Source organism: Rutilus rutilus (assembly GCF_951802725.1).
Source record: "Rutilus rutilus genome assembly, chromosome: 17".
Classification (NCBI taxonomy): Eukaryota; Metazoa; Chordata; class Actinopteri; order Cypriniformes; family Leuciscidae; genus Rutilus; species Rutilus rutilus.
Genome location: NC_140230.1, coordinates 37444648 through 37464647, shown reverse-complemented (window position 1 = coordinate 37464647; position 20000 = coordinate 37444648). Strand labels below are relative to the sequence as shown.

The following is a 20000-nucleotide window of genomic DNA, read 5'->3' as shown; positions in this document are numbered from 1 at the left end:
GTGTGTGTGTGTGTGTGGTCAGTACCGTTGTTTCTGGCCGCGGTGTCGCAGGAGAAGAGTTTGAGTGTGTGTGTGTGTGTGTGTGTGCGTGCGTGTGGTCAGTACCATTGTTTCTGGCCATGTTGTCGCAGGAGAAGAGTTTGAGTGTGAGTGTGTGAGTGTGTATGTGTGTGTGTGTGTGGTCAGTACCGTTGTTTCTGGCCGCGGTGTCGCAGGAGAAGAGTTTGAGTGTGAGTGTGTGAGTGTGTATGTGTGTGTGTGTGTGGTCAGTACCGTTGTTTCTGGCCGCGGTGTCGCAGGAGAAGAGTTTGAGTGTGAGTGTGTGAGTGTGTATGTGTGTGTGTGTGTGGTCAGTACCGTTGTTTCTGGCCGCGGTGTCGCAGGAGAAGAGTTTGAGTGTGAGTTTCGGCAGCATCCACTGCATCCAGACACTCAGTTTCCCGCTGGAGCCGCTGATGCTGCAGGTCTTCTGCTCGAGCGTCATGGTCTCACACACCACCGGCTCCTCGGTGTGTGTCGAATCCCCCTGAAACACACATCAACACTGAGTCCAGCAACACACAGATGCTGAGAGAGAGAGAGAGAGACGATCTATCCATCCATCCATCCATCTACCTATCAATCTATCTATCTATCTATCTATCTATCTATCTATCTATCTATCTATCTATCTATCTATCTATCTACCAATCTATCTACCAATCTATCTATCCATCAATCCATCCAACAGTGAGAGGGATGGTGTGTGTGACCTCTGACCTCAGTTTGAGAGCACAGGTCAGCTGAGGGACTGCAGGTGCTGGTGTCGGGGGGGACAGGTGAGGGTGAGGGTGAGGAGGGTCCAGCAGGGGGCGCTGAGGAGTCTGGGAAACCTGCAGACGACCTGTGTGTTCCTCTGCTCTGCATCCGCTCGAACGCACTGAAGATCTGACTCCATCGACACCACAGACTGAACACCAGCTGAACCTGAGACCCACACAAGACACACAAATGAGACACGCACCACCTGAACCTGAGACACTCATTATTATTATTATTATTATTATTATGCATTTTATTTATAGGCACCTTTCTTGACACTCAAGGTCACCATACATCATCAAGACAATAACAATATTTAAGTAAAAACAATGAAATACAATACAATTAAAGACAATGCAGTTGTGCTCAGAGGGAGTAAGCTATTCTAAACAGATAGGTTTTGAATTTGGATTTAAAATGTGAGAGGGAATCAGTAGCACAGAGGTCCGGTGGAAGCGAGTTCCAGAGCTGAGTAACAGTAACAAGGCGGACACGGGGGAACAGTGAGATGGATGGAAGAAGAGGATCTGAGAGTGCGAGCAGGAGTGGGTATATGGAGGAGGTCAAAAAGATATGAAGAGGCGAGATTATGAATGACTTTAAAAGTGAGGAGAAGTATTTTATAGTTGATACGGTAAGTGATGGGGAGCCAATGGAGCTGTTCTAAGATGGGAGTGATGTGATGAATAGAGGGGGTACGAGTGATAATACGAGCAGCTGAGTTTTGGACCAGTTGTAGTTTATTGAGGGTTTTATGCGGGAGGCCAAACAAAAGGGAATTGCAGTAATCTAAACGAGAGGTGACTAAAATGTGAACAAGAATGGCAGTGGAGTGAGGCGTGAGGAAAGGACGTAGACGGTTGATGTTTCGAAGATGGTAGTAAGCAGACCGGGTAACATTATTTACATGAGAGGTAAAAGAGAGGGTGCTATCGAAGACTCTTCACCTTAGGGGAGGGGATATGAAGGAGCTATCAATGGGAATAGAAAAATGATGGAGTTTGTTTAATGTTTATCTTGTACCTATAAGAAGCAATTCTGTTTTATTGCTATTTAATTTGAGGAAGTTTGAAGTGAACCAGGATTTTATGTCAAGAAGACAATTGATAAGGGAGGATGGTGGAAGTTTTGAATTAGGTTTGGTTGAGAGATAGAGCTGGGTGTCATCTGCGTAGCAATGGAAGTGAATCTGATATTTACGGAAGATGTAAACAAGGGGAAGAAGATAAATAATGAACAGCAGGGGTCCCAGGACGGAGCCCTGGGGCACTCCTGTGATGACTGGAACTGAATGGGAGGTGAATGATTTTAACTGGATGAACTGAGTGCGCCTGAGAGATATAATAAACCAGATAAGAGGTGTGTTAGTGATACCAATAGAGGAGAGTCTGTCTAGATTAGGATGGTGTGTGAAATTGTTTCGAAGGCCGCACTCAAATCAAGCAGAAGGAGAATGGATAGTAAACCTGAGTCAGCCACTAGGAGAAGGTTGTTAGTGATTTTAAGGAGTGCTGTTTCTGTGCTATGAAGAGGATGGAAACCAGACTGGAATTGTTCATATAAATTATTATAGGAGAGATGAGAATGGAGTTGAGTAGCAACTATTTTTTCAAGGATTTTGGAGATGAATGGAAGATTTGAAATAGGACAAAAATGAGTTACAGCAGCTGTTTTAAGAGAAGAAGGAACAATTCCAGTGGTAAGAGAAGAGTGAATGAGGTCTGTAATGAGAGGACAGAGGCATTTACAAGAACAGTAGGAAGGCTCTAATCTGCAGGTTGAAGATTTGGATTTTTGAATGAGTTCGGAAATTTCATTTACTGAGGGAAAGGTAAATGCTGAGAGTAAATGGGTGGGAGCAAATTAAACTGAGACAGATGAGTTAGGAACAGTAGTAAATATTCGTTGCTGGCAGATGTGTTCAATTTTTTAAGAGAAAAATTATAATATAGTATTACAAAAATTAGCAGAGTACAAGTGAGGAGGAAGTGGACCTAGAGGTGTTGTGAAGTTTGTAATGAGGGAAAAAAGGGCCTTTGAATTTTCTTCACTTGAACTGATTAAACCAGAATAGTATGTGGATTTAGCTTTAGAAATACAATCTTTGTAAAGAAGAATGTGGTTTGAATACATGTCCTTGTGCACAGTGAGACTGGTTTCCCTGTAAAGTCTTTCGAGTTGTAGTCCTTTTGTTTTAAATTCTCTAAGAGTGGGAGTAAACCAAGGTGCAGAGAGAGTAAATGAGACAGTCCTGGTTTTGAGTGGAGCAAAGTTATTAAGGAGGTTATGAAGGTTATTGTTGTAGTGAGAGAGCAGTTCATCCGGGGTAGAGAAACTGTCGGCACTGATGCTAGAGGATAAATTGTCCAAGTTGATATCCTTAATATTTCAGAATGTTATAGTAAAGATTAACACTGAATGAGAGCAGCAAATGTCAGAAAAAGGGAAAGAATCTGCTTTACAGTTAACAGGTGTAACACCTGAACAGCAGATTATATCCAAAATATGTCCTTTAATGTGTGTGGGAAAGTTTATATATAATTTACGCGGCAGCAAGGTCAATAATAAAATCCTTGTTGGGCTTTGGTGAGCGGTACTAATTAGCAACAATGGTGGGAGTAGGTCCAGAAAGCTGACATACAGTAGCCTCAAATGAGTGACAGACAGGAGCGCTGACAGGCGTATCCTCCACTTCTCACGGTAAATTATTGCTTAACTTCCTGCTAAATCACAATAAATGAAACACTTGTAGAAAGAGCCATTTGACGTCAATCGTCCGGCGTCACGTGACTCTACAGCGCTTCCTAATGACTCCAGAAGATCATCATCAGCTCACCCTCTCAGTTCATGATCATCAGACCTTCATAAGCAGATCACTGTCATCAAATGCTGGACGCCTGAACGCCACGGTAAATAAACTCCAATCAGTTCAAACACAGCGGCTGATTCTGACTAGTTCCACCAGTGTGAACAGAAAACATGATCAGCATCTGTGTTTGTGAGGAACGGCTCATCACAAACTCATCGCTGGAGTTCAGCTGGATTCACACAAATAACCACTGAAACCACACACACACACACACACACACACACACACACACGATGGAGGGTCTCTGTCTATCCTCTCGCCATTATTTCAGACATTATTTTACATTATTTACACAAAAGCCCAGCAGTTTTGTAGACTGATCCAGAGACCAGGTGAGACAGACAGACAGACAGACAGACAGAGAGTCAGACAGACAGACAGACAGACAGACAGACAGACAGACAGAGAGTGACAGACAGACAGTGAGACAGACAGACAGACAGACAGACAGTGACAGACAGACAAGACAGAGAGTGAGACAGACAGACAGACGGACAGACAGAGAGTGACAGACAGACAGTGAGACAGACAGACAGAGAGAGAGTGAGACAGACAGACAGTGAGACAGACAGACAGACAGACAGTGAGACATATATAGTGAGACAGACAGACAGACAGACAGACAGACAGACAGAGAGTGAGACATATATAGTGAGACAGACAGACAGACGATGAGACAGACAGACAGACAGACAGTGAGACAGACAGACAGACAGACAGACAGTGACAGACAGATAAGACAGAGAGTGAGACAGACAGACAGACGGACAGACAGAGAGTGACAGACAGACAGTGAGACAGACAGACAGAGAGAGAGTGAGACAGACAGACAGTGAGACAGACAGACAGACAGACAGTGAGACATATATAGTGAGACAGACAGACAGACAGACAGACAGACAGAGAGTGAGACATATATAGTGAGACAGACAGACAGACGATGAGACAGACAGACAGACAGACAGAAAGTGAGACAGACAGACAGACAGAGAGTGACAGACAGACAGTGAGACAGACAGACAGACAGACAGACAGTGACAGACAGACAAGACAGAGAGTGAGACAGACAGACAGACGGACAGACAGAGAGTGACAGACAGACAGTGAGACAGACAGACAGAGAGAGAGTGAGACAGACAGACAGTGAGACAGACAGACAGACAGACAGTGAGACATATATAGTGAGACAGACAGACAGACAGACAGACAGACAGAGAGTGAGACATATATAGTGAGACAGACAGACAGACGATGAGACAGACAGACAGACAGACAGAAAGTGAGACAGACAGACAGACAGAGAGTGAGACAGACAGACAGTAAGAGACAGACAGACGGAGAGACAGACAGTCAGACACAGACAGACAGTGAGACAGACAGACAGACAGACAGAGAGTGAGACAGACAGACAGTAAGAGACAGACAGACAGACGGTGAGACAGACAGTCAGACAGACAGACAGACAGACAGACAGACAGACAGTGAGATGTCGGTAACTCATGGAAACAGATTCAGTATCTCCACATAATCACAAACAAGCGAATAATTTTTTTTTTCCTCCTGTCGGTTTTTCCTTCATCTCGCTGCAGTTCTGCTTCTGCTTCTGCTGTTTGTTTTTGGCAGCTGTTATTTAACACACGTTTCCTTTCCACCACATTCCCCTCACAGCCAATCAGCACACAGCAATCAGCAGCAGCAGATCTGAGCTCAGACACGTCAACATTCATCTCACACGGACTCCATACGAGAGCAGACGCATATTCAAACAAACAGTCTGGATCAAGTGTGTGTGTGTGTGCAGATCGTCAACAGAAGGACTCTCATGTTTACACTGGTGACAGTAAATATGGCTGTAAGGGTGCGATCCACAACAAATGGCTCTCAGGATAGTCGAACCGTCACGCGGTCACTTCTGCTCCCACTGAACATCTATATTAATCCTCTACATCCAATCTTTACAGTCACCATGAAATCAAAACTGACAATTCTTGTTGTTGTTTTTTTTAAATGGAATATTGCAGTATTTATTCTAAATTATTATTTTTCATTATTACTTGGAATACTTGATTCTGATTGGTCAGTCGCTCCATCCAGCGGTATATTATTCCCAAATAACAGCCGCTGAGAACAGAAACACAGGCTCATCCGGGTTTTGCATTTGGTGAGCTAATAAAATATTAAAACTCAGTCGAATCAATATTTTGTGTAGTTATTTAATTATGCCATCCAGTATCGTGGACTCGCTCTCTCTCGTTTCATACAAACACAGCGGCGGCCATTTTGTGACTATTGTTTTGTACACTATTGGATTATAATATCGAAATATTGAAATCAATATCTCTTATCTCCATAATTATTAATGTGGTGAAATGCTGTGTAATAAGTGTTATGACTGTATACCGTATCTCTTAAATGTCCATCTAGTTTGAACTTGCCGCTGAAACTGCTCTCTCCGCGGAAGCTTTGCGTTTATAGACCTAATAAAATATTTCAACTCAGATCAATATTTTGTGGCTAATTATTTACTTATGTGGAGAGTATCCGTGTAATAAGAGGATAATGTACATCCAGCCGGTTGTTCTTGCAGAATAAACACCCTTCAGGTGTGTGTGTGTGTGTGTGTGATCTCAGAATAAACCCCTTCAGGCTGATGAAGACCTGATCTCCTTGTCGGGTGTACATTATCCCTTACTTATTGTGTTAAATTCATGTTCCTGGTAATCTTGAATCAGAATAAGTTCCTCTTGCAGCATCTCTTCTCTTCTCTGATGATGAGGGCGGGGCAACCTGTCACTCACATGAGATCCACCAATAGCAAACCACAACCATCCAACCATCTAATCAATTCCCCACAAACACAATCAAGCCCCGCCCACATGTGTCCCTGCTCCTGTATATCCACCTGTTCTGCACCTGTACACCTGTGATCAGCACCTGTACACCTGTGATCAGCACCTGTACACCTGTGATCTGCACCTGTACACCTGTGATCTGCACCTGTACACCTGTGATCAGCACCTGTACACCTGTGATCTGCACCTGTACACCTGTACACCTGTGATCTGTACCTGTACACCTGTGATCAGCACCTGTACACCTGTGATCAGCACCTGTACACCTGTGTTCTGCACCTGTACACCTGTGATCAGCACCTGTACACCTGTGTTCTGCACCTGTACACCTGTGTTCTGCCCCTGTACACCTGTGATCAGCACCTGTACACCTGTGTTCTGCACCTGTACACCTGTGATCAGCACCTGTACACCTGTGATCAGCACCTGTACACCTGTGATCTGCACCTGTACACCTGTGTTCTGCCCCTGTACACCTGTGATCTGTACCTGTACACCTGTGTTCTGCACCTGTACATCTGTGTTCTGCCCCTGTACACCTGTGTTCTGGACCTGTACACCTTTGTTCTCCACCTGTACACGTGTTCTGCACCTGTACACCTGTGTTCTGCCCCTGTACACCTGTGTTCTGCACCTGTACACCTGTGTTCTGCCCCTGTACACCTGTGTTTTGCACCTGTACACCTGTGTTCTGCACATGTACACCTGTGTTCTGCACATGTACACCTGTGTTCTGCACCTATACACCTGTACACCTGTGTTCTGCCCCTGTACACCTGTGATCTCCCCATGTACACCTGTGTTCTGCACTTCTGCACCTGTACACCTGTGTTCTGCCCCTGTACACCTGTGTTCTGCACCTGTACACCTGTGTTTTGCACCTGTACACCTGTGATCTGCCCCTGTACACCTGTGTTCTGCACATGTACACCTGTGTTCTGCACCTATACACCTGTGTTTTGCACCTGTACACCTGTGATCTGTGTTCTGCACCTGTACACCTGTGTTCTGCACCTGTACACCTGTGATCAGCACCTGTACACCTGTGTTCTGCACCTGTACACCTGTGTTCTGCACCTGTACACCTGTGTTCTGCCCCTGTACACCTGTGTTCTGCACCTATACACCTGTGTTCTGCCCCTGTACACCTGTTATCTGCACCTGTACACCTGTGTTCTGCACATGTACACCTGTGTTCTGCACCTGTACACCTGTGATCTGCACCTGTACACCTGTGTTCTGCACATGTACACCTGTGATCTGCACCTGTACACCTGTGTTCTACTCCTGTACACCTGTGTTCTGCCCCTGTACACCTGTGTTCTGAACCTGTCCACCTGTACACGTGTTCTGCACCTGTACACCTGTGTTCTGCACCTGTACACCTGTGTTCTGCACATGTACACCTGTGTTCTGCACCTGTACACCTGTGTTCCCCACCTGTACACCTGTGTTCTGCACCTGTACACCTGTGTTCTGCCCCTGTACACCTGTGTTCTGCACCTGTACACCTGTGTTCTGCACCTGTACACCTGTGTTCTGCCCCTGTACACCTGTGTTTTGCACCTGAACACCTGTGTTCTGCACATGTACACCTGTGATCTGCACATGTACACCTGTGCTCTGCACTTCTGCCCCTGTACACCTGTGTTTTGCACCTGTACACCTGTGTTCTGCACATGTACACCTGTGTTCTGCACATGTACACCTGTGTTCTGCACCTATACACCTGTACACCTGTGTTCTGCCCCTGTACACCTGTGATCTCCCCATGTACACCTGTGTTCTGCACTTCTGCACCTGTACACCTGTGTTCTGCCCCTGTACACCTGTGTTCTGCACCTGTACACCTGTGTTTTGCACCTGTACACCTGTGATCTGCCCCTGTACACCTGTGTTCTGCACATGTACACCTGTGTTCTGCACCTATACACCTGTGTTTTGCACCTGTACACCTGTGATCTGTGTTCTGCACCTGTACACCTGTGTTCTGCACCTGTACACCTGTGATCAGCACCTGTACACCTGTGTTCTGCACCTGTACACCTGTGTTCTGCACCTGTACACCTGTGTTCTGCCCCTGTACACCTGTGTTCTGCACCTATACACCTGTGTTCTGCCCCTGTACACCTGTTATCTGCACCTGTACACCTGTGTTCTGCACATGTACACCTGTGTTCTGCACCTGTACACCTGTGATCTGCACCTGTACACCTGTGTTCTGCACATGTACACCTGTGATCTGCACCTGTACACCTGTGTTCTACTCCTGTACACCTGTGTTCTGCCCCTGTACACCTGTGTTCTGAACCTGTCCACCTGTACACGTGTTCTGCACCTGTACACCTGTGTTCTGCACCTGTACACCTGTGTTCTGCACATGTACACCTGTGTTCTGCACCTGTACACCTGTGTTCCCCACCTGTACACCTGTGTTCTGCACCTGTACACCTGTGTTCTGCCCCTGTACACCTGTGTTCTGCACCTGTACACCTGTGTTCTGCACCTGTACACCTGTGTTCTGCCCCTGTACACCTGTGTTTTGCACCTGAACACCTGTGTTCTGCACATGTACACCTGTGATCTGCACATGTACACCTGTGCTCTGCACTTCTGCACCTGTACACCTGTGTTTTGCACCTGTACACCTGTGTTCTGCCCCTGTACACCTGTGTTCTGCACCTGTACACCTGTGATCAGCACCTGTACACCTGTGTTCTGCACCTGTACACCTGTGATCAGCACCTGTAGACCTGTGTTCTGCACCTGTACACCTGTGTTCTGCCCCTGTACACCTGTGTTCTGCACCTATACACCTGTGTTCTGCCCCTGTACACCTGTGATCTGCACCTGTACACCTGTGTTCTGCACATGTACACCTGTGTTCTGCACCTGTACACCTGTGATCTGCACCTGTACACTTGTGTTCTGCACATGTACACCTGTGTTCTACTCCTGTACACCTGTGTTCTGCCCCTGTACACCTGTGTTCTGAACCTGTCCACCTGTACACCTGTGTTCTGCACCTGTACACCTGTGTTCTGCACATGTGCACCTGTGTTCTGCACCTGTACACCTGTGTTCCCCACCTGTACACCTGTGTTCCGCACCTGTACACCTGTGTTCTGCCCCTGTACACCTGTGTTCTGCCCCTGTACACCTGTGTTCTGCACCTGTACACCTGTGTTCTGCCCCTGTACACCTGTGTTTTGCACCTGAACACCTGTGTTCTGCACATGTACACCTGTGATCTGCACATGTACACCTGTGCTCTGCACTTCTGCACCTGTACACCTGTACACCTGTGTTTTGCACCTGTACACCTGTGTTCTGCACCTGTACACCTGTGTTCTGCCCCTGTACACCTGTGTTCTGCCCCTGTACACCTGTGTTCTGCACTTGTACACCTGTGTTCTGCACCTGTACACCTGTGTTTTGCACCTGTACACCTGTGTTCTGCCCCTGTACACCTGTGTTTTGCACCTGAACACCTGTGTTCTGCACATGTACACCTGTGTTCTGCACTTCTGCACCTGTACACCTGTGTTCTGCACCTGTACACCTGTGTTCTACACCTGTACACCTGTGTTCTACACCTGTACACCTGTGTTCTGCACCTGTACACCTGTACACCTGAGTTCTGCCCCTGCACACCTGTGTTCTGCCCCTGTACACCTGTGTTCTGCCCATGTACACCTGTGTTCTGCACTTCTGCACCTGTGTTCTGCACTTCTGCACCTGTACACCTGTGTTCTACACCTGTACACCTGTGTTCTACACCTGTACACCTGTGTTCTGCCCCTGTACACCTGTGTTCTGCACCTGTACACCTGTGTTCTGCACATGTACACCTGTGTTCTGCCCCTGTACACCTGTGTTTTGCACCTGTACACCTGTGTTCTGCACCTGTACACCTGTGTTCTACACCTGTACACCTGTGTTCTGCACATGTACACCTGTGTTTTGCACCTGTACACCTGTGTTCTGCACATGTACACCTGTGTTCTGCACTTCTGCACCTGTACACCTGTGTTCTGCACCTGTACACCTGTGTTCAGCACATGTACACCTGTGTTCTGCACATGTACACCTGTGATCTGCACATGTACACCTGTGTTCTGCACTTCTGCACCTGTACACCTGTGTTCTGCACCTGTACACCTGAGTTCTGCCCCTGTACACCTGTGTTCTGCACTTCTGCACCTGTGTTCTGCACTTCTGCACCTGTACACCTGTGTTCAACACCTGTACACCTGTGTTCTACACCTGTACACCTGTGTTCTGCCCCTGTACACCTGTGTTCTGCCCCTGTGCACCTGTGTTCTGCACTTCTGCACCTGTACACCTGTGTTCTGCACCTGTACACCTGTGTTCTACACCTGGACACCTGTGTTCTGCACATGTACACCTGTGTTCTGCACATGTACACCTGTGATCTGCACATGTTCACCTGTGTTCTGCACTTCTGCACCTGTACACCTGTGTTCTGCACCTGTACACCTTTGTTCTGCACCTGTACACCTGTGTTCTACACCTGGACACCTGTGTTCAGCACATGTACACCTGTGATCTGCAGTACCTGAGGGTTGGAGCACCGGAGCTGCACCGGCTGCAGGTCCACATGCAGGCACATGATGAAGGCGTCTCTGCTCTCGGGCTGCAGCTTCGGGGCGGTGAGGGCCAGCGTGGAGGTGAAGCCCAGCGGATCCAGAACACTGAGGGAACGCTGCTGTCCCAGGAGGGAGTACACGCTCAGCTGACTCACACACACTGTCCACGGGAACGCATCGCCTGTGAACACACACACACACACACACAGAGACGTCACACTCGTGTCTCAGGCTCACAGACACACAGGCTCGTACCCTCCTCCAGCACAGGTCTGGGCACACACACACACACACACACTCGTACCCTCCTCCAGCACAGGTCTGGGCACACACACACACACACACACACACACACTCGTACCCTCCTCCAGCACGGGTCTGGGCACACACACACACACAAACACACACTTGTACCCTCCTCCAGCACGGGTCTGGGCACACACACACACACACACTCGTACCCTCCTCCAGCACAGGTCTGGGCACACACACACACACACACACACTCGTACCCTCCTCCAGCACAGGTCTGGGCACACACACACACACACTCGTACCCTCCTCCAGCACAGGTCTGGGCACACACACACACACACACACTCGTACCCTCCTCCAGCACAGGTCTGGGCGCACACACACACACACACACACTCGTACCCTCCTCCAGCACAGGTCTGGGCACACACACACACACACACTCACACTCGTACCCTCCTCCAGCACAGGTCTGGGCACACACACACACACACTCGTACCCTCCTCCAGCACAGGTCTGGGCACACACACACACACACACACACTCGTACCCTCCTCCAGCACAGGTCTGGGCACACACACACACACACACACACTCGTACCCTCCTCCAGCACAGGTCTGGGCACACACACACACACACACACTCGTACCCTCCTCCAGCACAGGTCTGGGCGCACACACACACACACACACACACACTCGTACCCTCCTCCAGCACAGGTCTGGGCACACACACACACACACACACTCGTACCCTCCTCCAGCACAGGTCTGGGCACACACACACACACACTCGTACCCTCCTCCAGCACAGGTCTGGGCACACACACACACACACACACACTCGTACCCTCCTCCAGCACAGGTCTGGGCACACACACACACACACACACACACACACACACACACACACACACACACACACACACACACACACACACTCATACCCTCCTCCAGCACAGGTCTGGGCACGCACACACACACACGCACACACACACACACACACACACACACACACACACACTCATACCCTCTTCCAGCACAGGTCTGGGCACACACACACACACACACACACACACACACACACACACACACACACATACCCTCCTCCAGCACAGGTCTGGGCACACACACACACACACTCATACCCTCCTCCAGCACAGGTCTGGGCACACACACACACACACACACACACACACACACACACACACACACACTCATACCCTCTTCCAGCACAGGTCTGGGCAGACACACACACACACACACACACACACACACACACACACACACACACACACACACACACACACACACACACTCGTACCCTCCTCCAGCACAGGTCTGGGCACACACACACACACACTCGTACCCTCCTCCAGCACAGGACTGGGCACACACACACACACACACACTCATACCCCTCCTCCAGCACAGGTCTGGGCACACACACACACACTCGTACCCTCCTCCAGCACGGGTCTGGGCACACACACACACACACACTCGTACCCTCCTCCAGCACGGGTCTGGGCACACACACACACGCACACACACACACACACTCATACCCTCCTCCAGCACAGGTCTGGGCACACACACACACACACACACACACACACACACACACACACACACACTCATACCCTCCTCCAGCACAGGACTGGGCACACACACACACACACACACACACACTCATACCCCTCCTCCAGCACAGGTCTGGGCACACACACACACACACACACACACACACACTCGTACCCTCCTCCAGCACAGGTCTGGGCACACACACACACACACTCGTACCCTCCTCCAGCACAGGTCTGGGCGCACACACACACACACACACTCGTACCCTCCTCCAGCACAGGTCTGGGCACACACACACACACACACACACACACACACTCGTACCCTCCTCCAGCACAGGTCTGGGCACACACACACACACACTCGTACCCTCCTCCAGCACAGGTCTGGGCGCACACACACACACACACACTCGTACCCTCCTCCAGCACAGGTCTGGGCACACACACACACACACACACTCGTACCCTCCTCCAGCACAGGTCTGGGCGCACACACACACACACACACACACTCGTACCCTCCTCCAGCACAGGTCTGGGCAAACACACACACACACACTCGTACCCTCCTCCAGCACAGGTCTGGGCACACACACACACACACTCGTACCCTCCTCCAGCACAGGTCTGGGCACACACACACACACACACACTCGTACCCTCCTCCAGCACAGGTCTGGGCACACACACACACACACACACACACACACACTCGTACCCTCCTCCAGCACAGGTCTGGGCACACACACACACACACTCGTACCCTCCTCCAGCACAGGTCTGGGCACACACACACACACACACACACTCGTACCCTCCTCCAGCACAGGTCTGGGCACACACACACACACACACACACACACACACACACTCATACCCTCCTCCAGCACAGGTCTGGGCACGCACACACACACACGCACACACACACACACACACACACACACACACACACACACTCATACCCTCTTCCAGCACAGGTCTGGGCACACACACACACACACACACACACACACACACACACACACACATACCCTCCTCCAGCACAGGTCTGGGCACACACACACACACACACACACACACACTCATACCCTCCTCCAGCACAGGTCTGGGCACACACACACACACACACACACACACACTCATACCCTCTTCCAGCACAGGTCTGGGCAGACACACACACACACACACACACACACACTCGTACCCTCCTCCAGCACAGGTCTGGGCACACACACACACACACACACACACACACTCATACCCCTCCTCCAGCACAGGTCTGGGCACACACACACACACACTTGTACCCTCCTCCAGCACAGGACTGGGCACACACACACACACACACACACACTCATACCCCTCCTCCAGCACAGGTCTGGGCACACACACACACACTCGTACCCTCCTCCAGCACGGGTCTGGGCACACACACACACACACACACACTCGTACCCTCCTCCAGCACGGGTCTGGGCACACACACACACGCACACACACACACACACTCATACCCTCCTCCAGCACAGGTCTGGGCACACACACACACACACACACACACTCATACCCTCCTCCAGCACAGGTCTGGGCACAGACACACACACACACACACACACACACACACACACACACACGTACCCTCCTCCAGCACGGGTCTGGGCACACACACACACGCACACACACACACACACACTCATACCCTCCTCCAGCACAGGTCTGGGCACACACACACACACACACACACACACACACTCATACCCTCCTCCAGCACAGGTCTGGGCACACACACACACACACACACACTCATACCCTCCTCCAGCACAGGTCTGGGCACACACACACACACACACTCATACCCCTCCTCCAGCACAGGTCTGGGCGCACACACACACACACACACACACACACACACACACACACACACACACACACTCATACCCCTCCTCCAGCACAGGTCTGGGCACACACACACACACTCGTACCCTCCTCCAGCACAGGACTGGGCACACACACACACACACACACACACACACACACTCATACCCCTCCTCCAGCACAGGTCTGGGCACACACACACACACACACACACACACTCATACCCCTCCTCCAGCACAGGTCTGGGCACACACACACACACACACACACACACACTCGTACCCTCCTCCAGCACGGGTCTGGGCACACACACACACACACACACTCGTACCCTCCTCCAGCACGGGTCTGGGCACACACACACACACACACACACACACACACACACTCGTACCCTCCTCCAGCACAGGGTCTGGGCACACACACACACACACACACTCGTACCCTCCTCCAGCACGGGTCTGGGCACACACACACACACACACACTCGTACCCTCCTCCAGCACGGGTCTGGGCACACACACACACACACTCGTACCCTCCTCCAGCACGGGTCTGGGCACACACACACACACACTCGTACCCTCCTCCAGCACGGGTCTGGGCACACACACACACACACACACACACACTCGTACCCTCCTCCAGCACGGGTCTGGGCACACACACACACACACTCGTACCCTCCTCCAGCACGGGTCTGGGCACACACACACACACACACACTCGTACCCTCCTCCAGCACGGGTCTGGGCACACACACACACACACTCGTACCCTCCTCCAGCACGGGTCTGGGCACACACACACACACACTCGTACCCTCCTCCAGCACGGGTCTGGGCACACACACACACACACACACACTCGTACCCTCCTCCAGCACGGGTCTGGGCACACACACACACACACACACACACTCGTACCCTCCTCCAGCACGGGTCTGGGCACAGACACACACACACACACACACACACACACACACTCGTACCCTCCTCCAGCACAGGTCTGGGCACACACACACACACACACACACACTCATACCCTCCTCCAGCACAGGTCTGGGCACACACACACACACACTCGTACCCTCCTCCAGCACAGGTCTGGGCACACACACACACACACACTCATACCCCTCCTCCAGCACAGGTCTGGGCACACACACACACACACACACACACTCATACCCTCCTCCAGCACAGGTCTGGGCACACACACACACACACTCATACCCTCCTCCAGCACAGGTCTGGGCACACACACACACACTCATACCCCTCCTCCAGCACAGGTCTGGGCACACACACACACACACTCATACCCTCCTCCAGCACAGGTCTGGGCACACACACACACACTCATACCCCTCCTCCAGCACAGGTCTGGGCGCACACACACACACACACACACACACACACACACACTCATACCCTCCTCCAGCACAGGTCTGGGCACACACACACACACTCGTACCCTCCTCCAGCACAGGTCTGGGCACACACACACACACTCGTACCCTCCTCCAGCACAGGTCTGGGCACACACACACACACACACTCATACCCCTCCTCCAGCACAGGTCTGGGCGCACACACACACACACACACACACACACACACACACACACACACTCATACCCCTCCTCCAGCACAGGTCTGGGCACACACACACACACTCGTACCCTCCTCCAGCACAGGACTGGGCACACACACACACACACACACACACTCATACCCCTCCTCCAGCACAGGTCTGGGCACACACACACACACACACACACACACACACTCATACCCCTCCTCCAGCACAGGTCTGGGCACACACACACACACTCGTACCCTCCTCCAGCACAGGTCTGGGCACACACACACACACTCGTACCCTCCTCCAGCACGGGTCTGGGCACACACACACACACACACACACTCGTACCCTCCTCCAGCACGGGTCTGGGCACACACACACACACACACACACTCGTACCCTCCTCCAGCACAGGTCTGGGCACACACACACACACACACACACACTCATACCCTCCTCCAGCACAGGTCTGGGCACACACACACACACACACTCATACCCCTCCTCCAGCACAGGTCTGGGCACACACACACACACACACACACACACACACACACACTCATACCCCTCCTCCAGCACAGGTCTGGGCGCACACACACACACACACACACACACACACACACACACACACACACTCATACCCCTCCTCCAGCACAGGTCTGGGCACACACACACACACTCGTACCCTCCTCCAGCACAGGACTGGGCGCACACACACACACACACACACACACACTCATACCCCTCCTCCAGCACAGGTCTGGGCACACACACACACACTCGTACCCTCCTCCAGCACGGGTCTGGGCACACACACACACACACTCGTACCCTCCTCCAGCACGGGTCTGGGCACACACACACACACACTCGTACCCTCCTCCAGCACAGGACTGGGCACACACACACACACACACACTCGTACCCTCCTCCAGCACGGGTCTGGGCACACACACACACACACTCGTACCCTCCTCCAGCACGGGTCTGGGCACACACACACACACACACACTCGTACCCTCCTCCAGCACGGGTCTGGGCACACACACACACACACACACACTCGTACCCTCCTCCAGCACGGGTCTGGGCACACACACACACACACACACACTCGTACCCTCCTCCAGCACGGGTCTGGGCACACACACACACACACACACACACACACACTCGTACCCTCCTCCAGCACGGGTCTGGGCACACACACACACACACACACACTCGTACCCTCCTCCAGCACGGGTCTGGGCACACACACACACACACTCGTACCCTCCTCCAGCACGGGTCTGGGCACACACACACACACACTCGTACCCTCCTCCAGCACAGGACTGGGCACACACACACACACACACACACACTCGTACCCTCCTCCAGCACGGGTCTGGGCACACACACACACACACTCGTACCCTCCTCCAGCACGGGTCTGGGCACACACACACACGCACACACACACACACACTCATACCCTCCTCCAGCACGGGTCTGGGCACACACACACACACACACACACTCGTACCCTCCTCCAGCACGGGTCTGGGCACACACACACACACACACACACACTCGTACCCTCCTCCAGCACAGGTCTGGGCACACACACACACACACACACACACTCATACCCTCCTCCAGCACAGGTCTGGGCACACACACACACACACACTCATACCCCTCCTCCAGCACAGGTCTGGGCACACACACACACACACACACACACACACACACACACTCATACCCCTCCTCCAGCACAGGTCTGGGCGCACACACACACACACACACACACACACACACACACACACACTCATACCCCTCCTCCAGCACAGGTCTGGGCACACACACACACACTCGTACCCTCCTCCAGCACAGGACTGGGCGCACACACACACACACACACACACACACTCATACCCCTCCTCCAGCACAGGTCTGGGCACACACACACACACTCGTACCCTCCTCCAGCACGGGTCTGGGCACACACACACACACACTCGTACCCTCCTCCAGCACGGGTCTGGGCACACACACACACACACTCGTACCCTCCTCCAGCACAGGACTGGGCACACACACACACACACACACTCGTACCCTCCTCCAGCACGGGTCTGGGCACACACACACACACACTCGTACCCTCCTCCAGCACGGGTCTGGGCACACACACACACACACACACTCGTACCCTCCTCCAGCACGGGTCTGGGCACACACACACACACACACACACTCGTACCCTCCTCCAGCACGGGTCTGGGCACACACACACACACACTCGTACCCTCCTCCAGCACGGGTCTGGGCACACACACACACACACTCGTACCCTCCTCCAGCACAGGACTGGGCACACACACACACACACACACACACTCGTACCCTCCTCCAGCACGGGTCTGGGCACACACACACACACACTCGTACCCTCCTCCAGCACGGGTCTGGGCACACACACACACACACACACTCGTACCCTCCTCCAGCACGGGTCTGGGCACACACACACACACACTCGTACCCTCCTCCAGCACGGGTCTGGGCACACACACACACGCACACACACACACACACTCATACCCTCCTCCAGCACGGGTCTGGGCACACACACACACACACACACACACACTCGTACCCTCCTCCAGCACGGGTCTGGGCACACACACACACACACACACTCGTACCCTCCTCCAGCACGGGTCTGGGCACACACACACACACACACACACACACACTCGTACCCTCCTCCAGCACGGGTCTGGGCACACACACACACACACTCGTACCCTCCTCCAGCACGGGTCTGGGCACACACACACACACACACACTCGTACCCTCCTCCAGCACGGGTCTGGGCACACACACACACACACACACTCGTACCCTCCTCCAGCACGGGTCTGGGCACACACACACACACACTCGTACCCTCCTCCAGCACGGGTCTGGGCACACACACACACGCACACACACACACACACTCATACCCTCCTCCAGCACGGGTCTGGGCACACACACACACACACACACACACACTCGTACCCTCCTCCAGCACGGGTCTGGGCACACACACACACACACACACTCGTACCCTCCTCCAGCACGGGTCTGGGCACACACACACACACACACACACACACACACACACACTCGTACCCTCCTCCAGCACGGGTCTGGGCACACACACACACACACTCGTACCCTCCTCCAGCACGGGTCTGGGCACACACACACACACACACACTCGTACCCTCCTCCAGCACGGGTCTGGGCACACACACACACACACTCGTACCCTCCTCCAGCACGGGTCTGGGCACACACACACACGCACACACACACACACACTCATACCCTCCTCCAGCACGGGTCTGGGCACACACACACACACACACACACACACTCGTACCCTCCTCCAGCACGGGTCTGGGCACACACACACACACACACACTCGTACCCTCCTCCAGCACGGGTCTGGGCACACACACACACACACACACACACACACACACACACACACACTCGTACCCTCCTCCAGCACGGGTCTGG

The 20000-nt window shown here is 52.3% G+C and overlaps 1 protein-coding gene across 2 annotated transcripts in view; it reads right to left on the bottom strand.

Annotated features, from left to right (window-relative positions):
- vps13b (vacuolar protein sorting 13 homolog B) overlaps nt 1-20000 on the bottom strand; it is a 186619-nt gene that overhangs the window by 83164 nt on the left and 83455 nt on the right. For both annotated transcript variants that reach the window (XM_084385522.1, XM_084385521.1), the window contains exons 24-26: nt 11102-11313; nt 760-966; nt 358-526 (exon numbers count right to left, since the gene is read on the bottom strand). In XM_084385522.1, coding sequence (XP_084241648.1) covers nt 358-526; nt 760-966; nt 11102-11313 — 588 coding nt within the window. The remainder of the gene's footprint in view (nt 1-357; nt 527-759; nt 967-11101; nt 11314-20000) is intronic.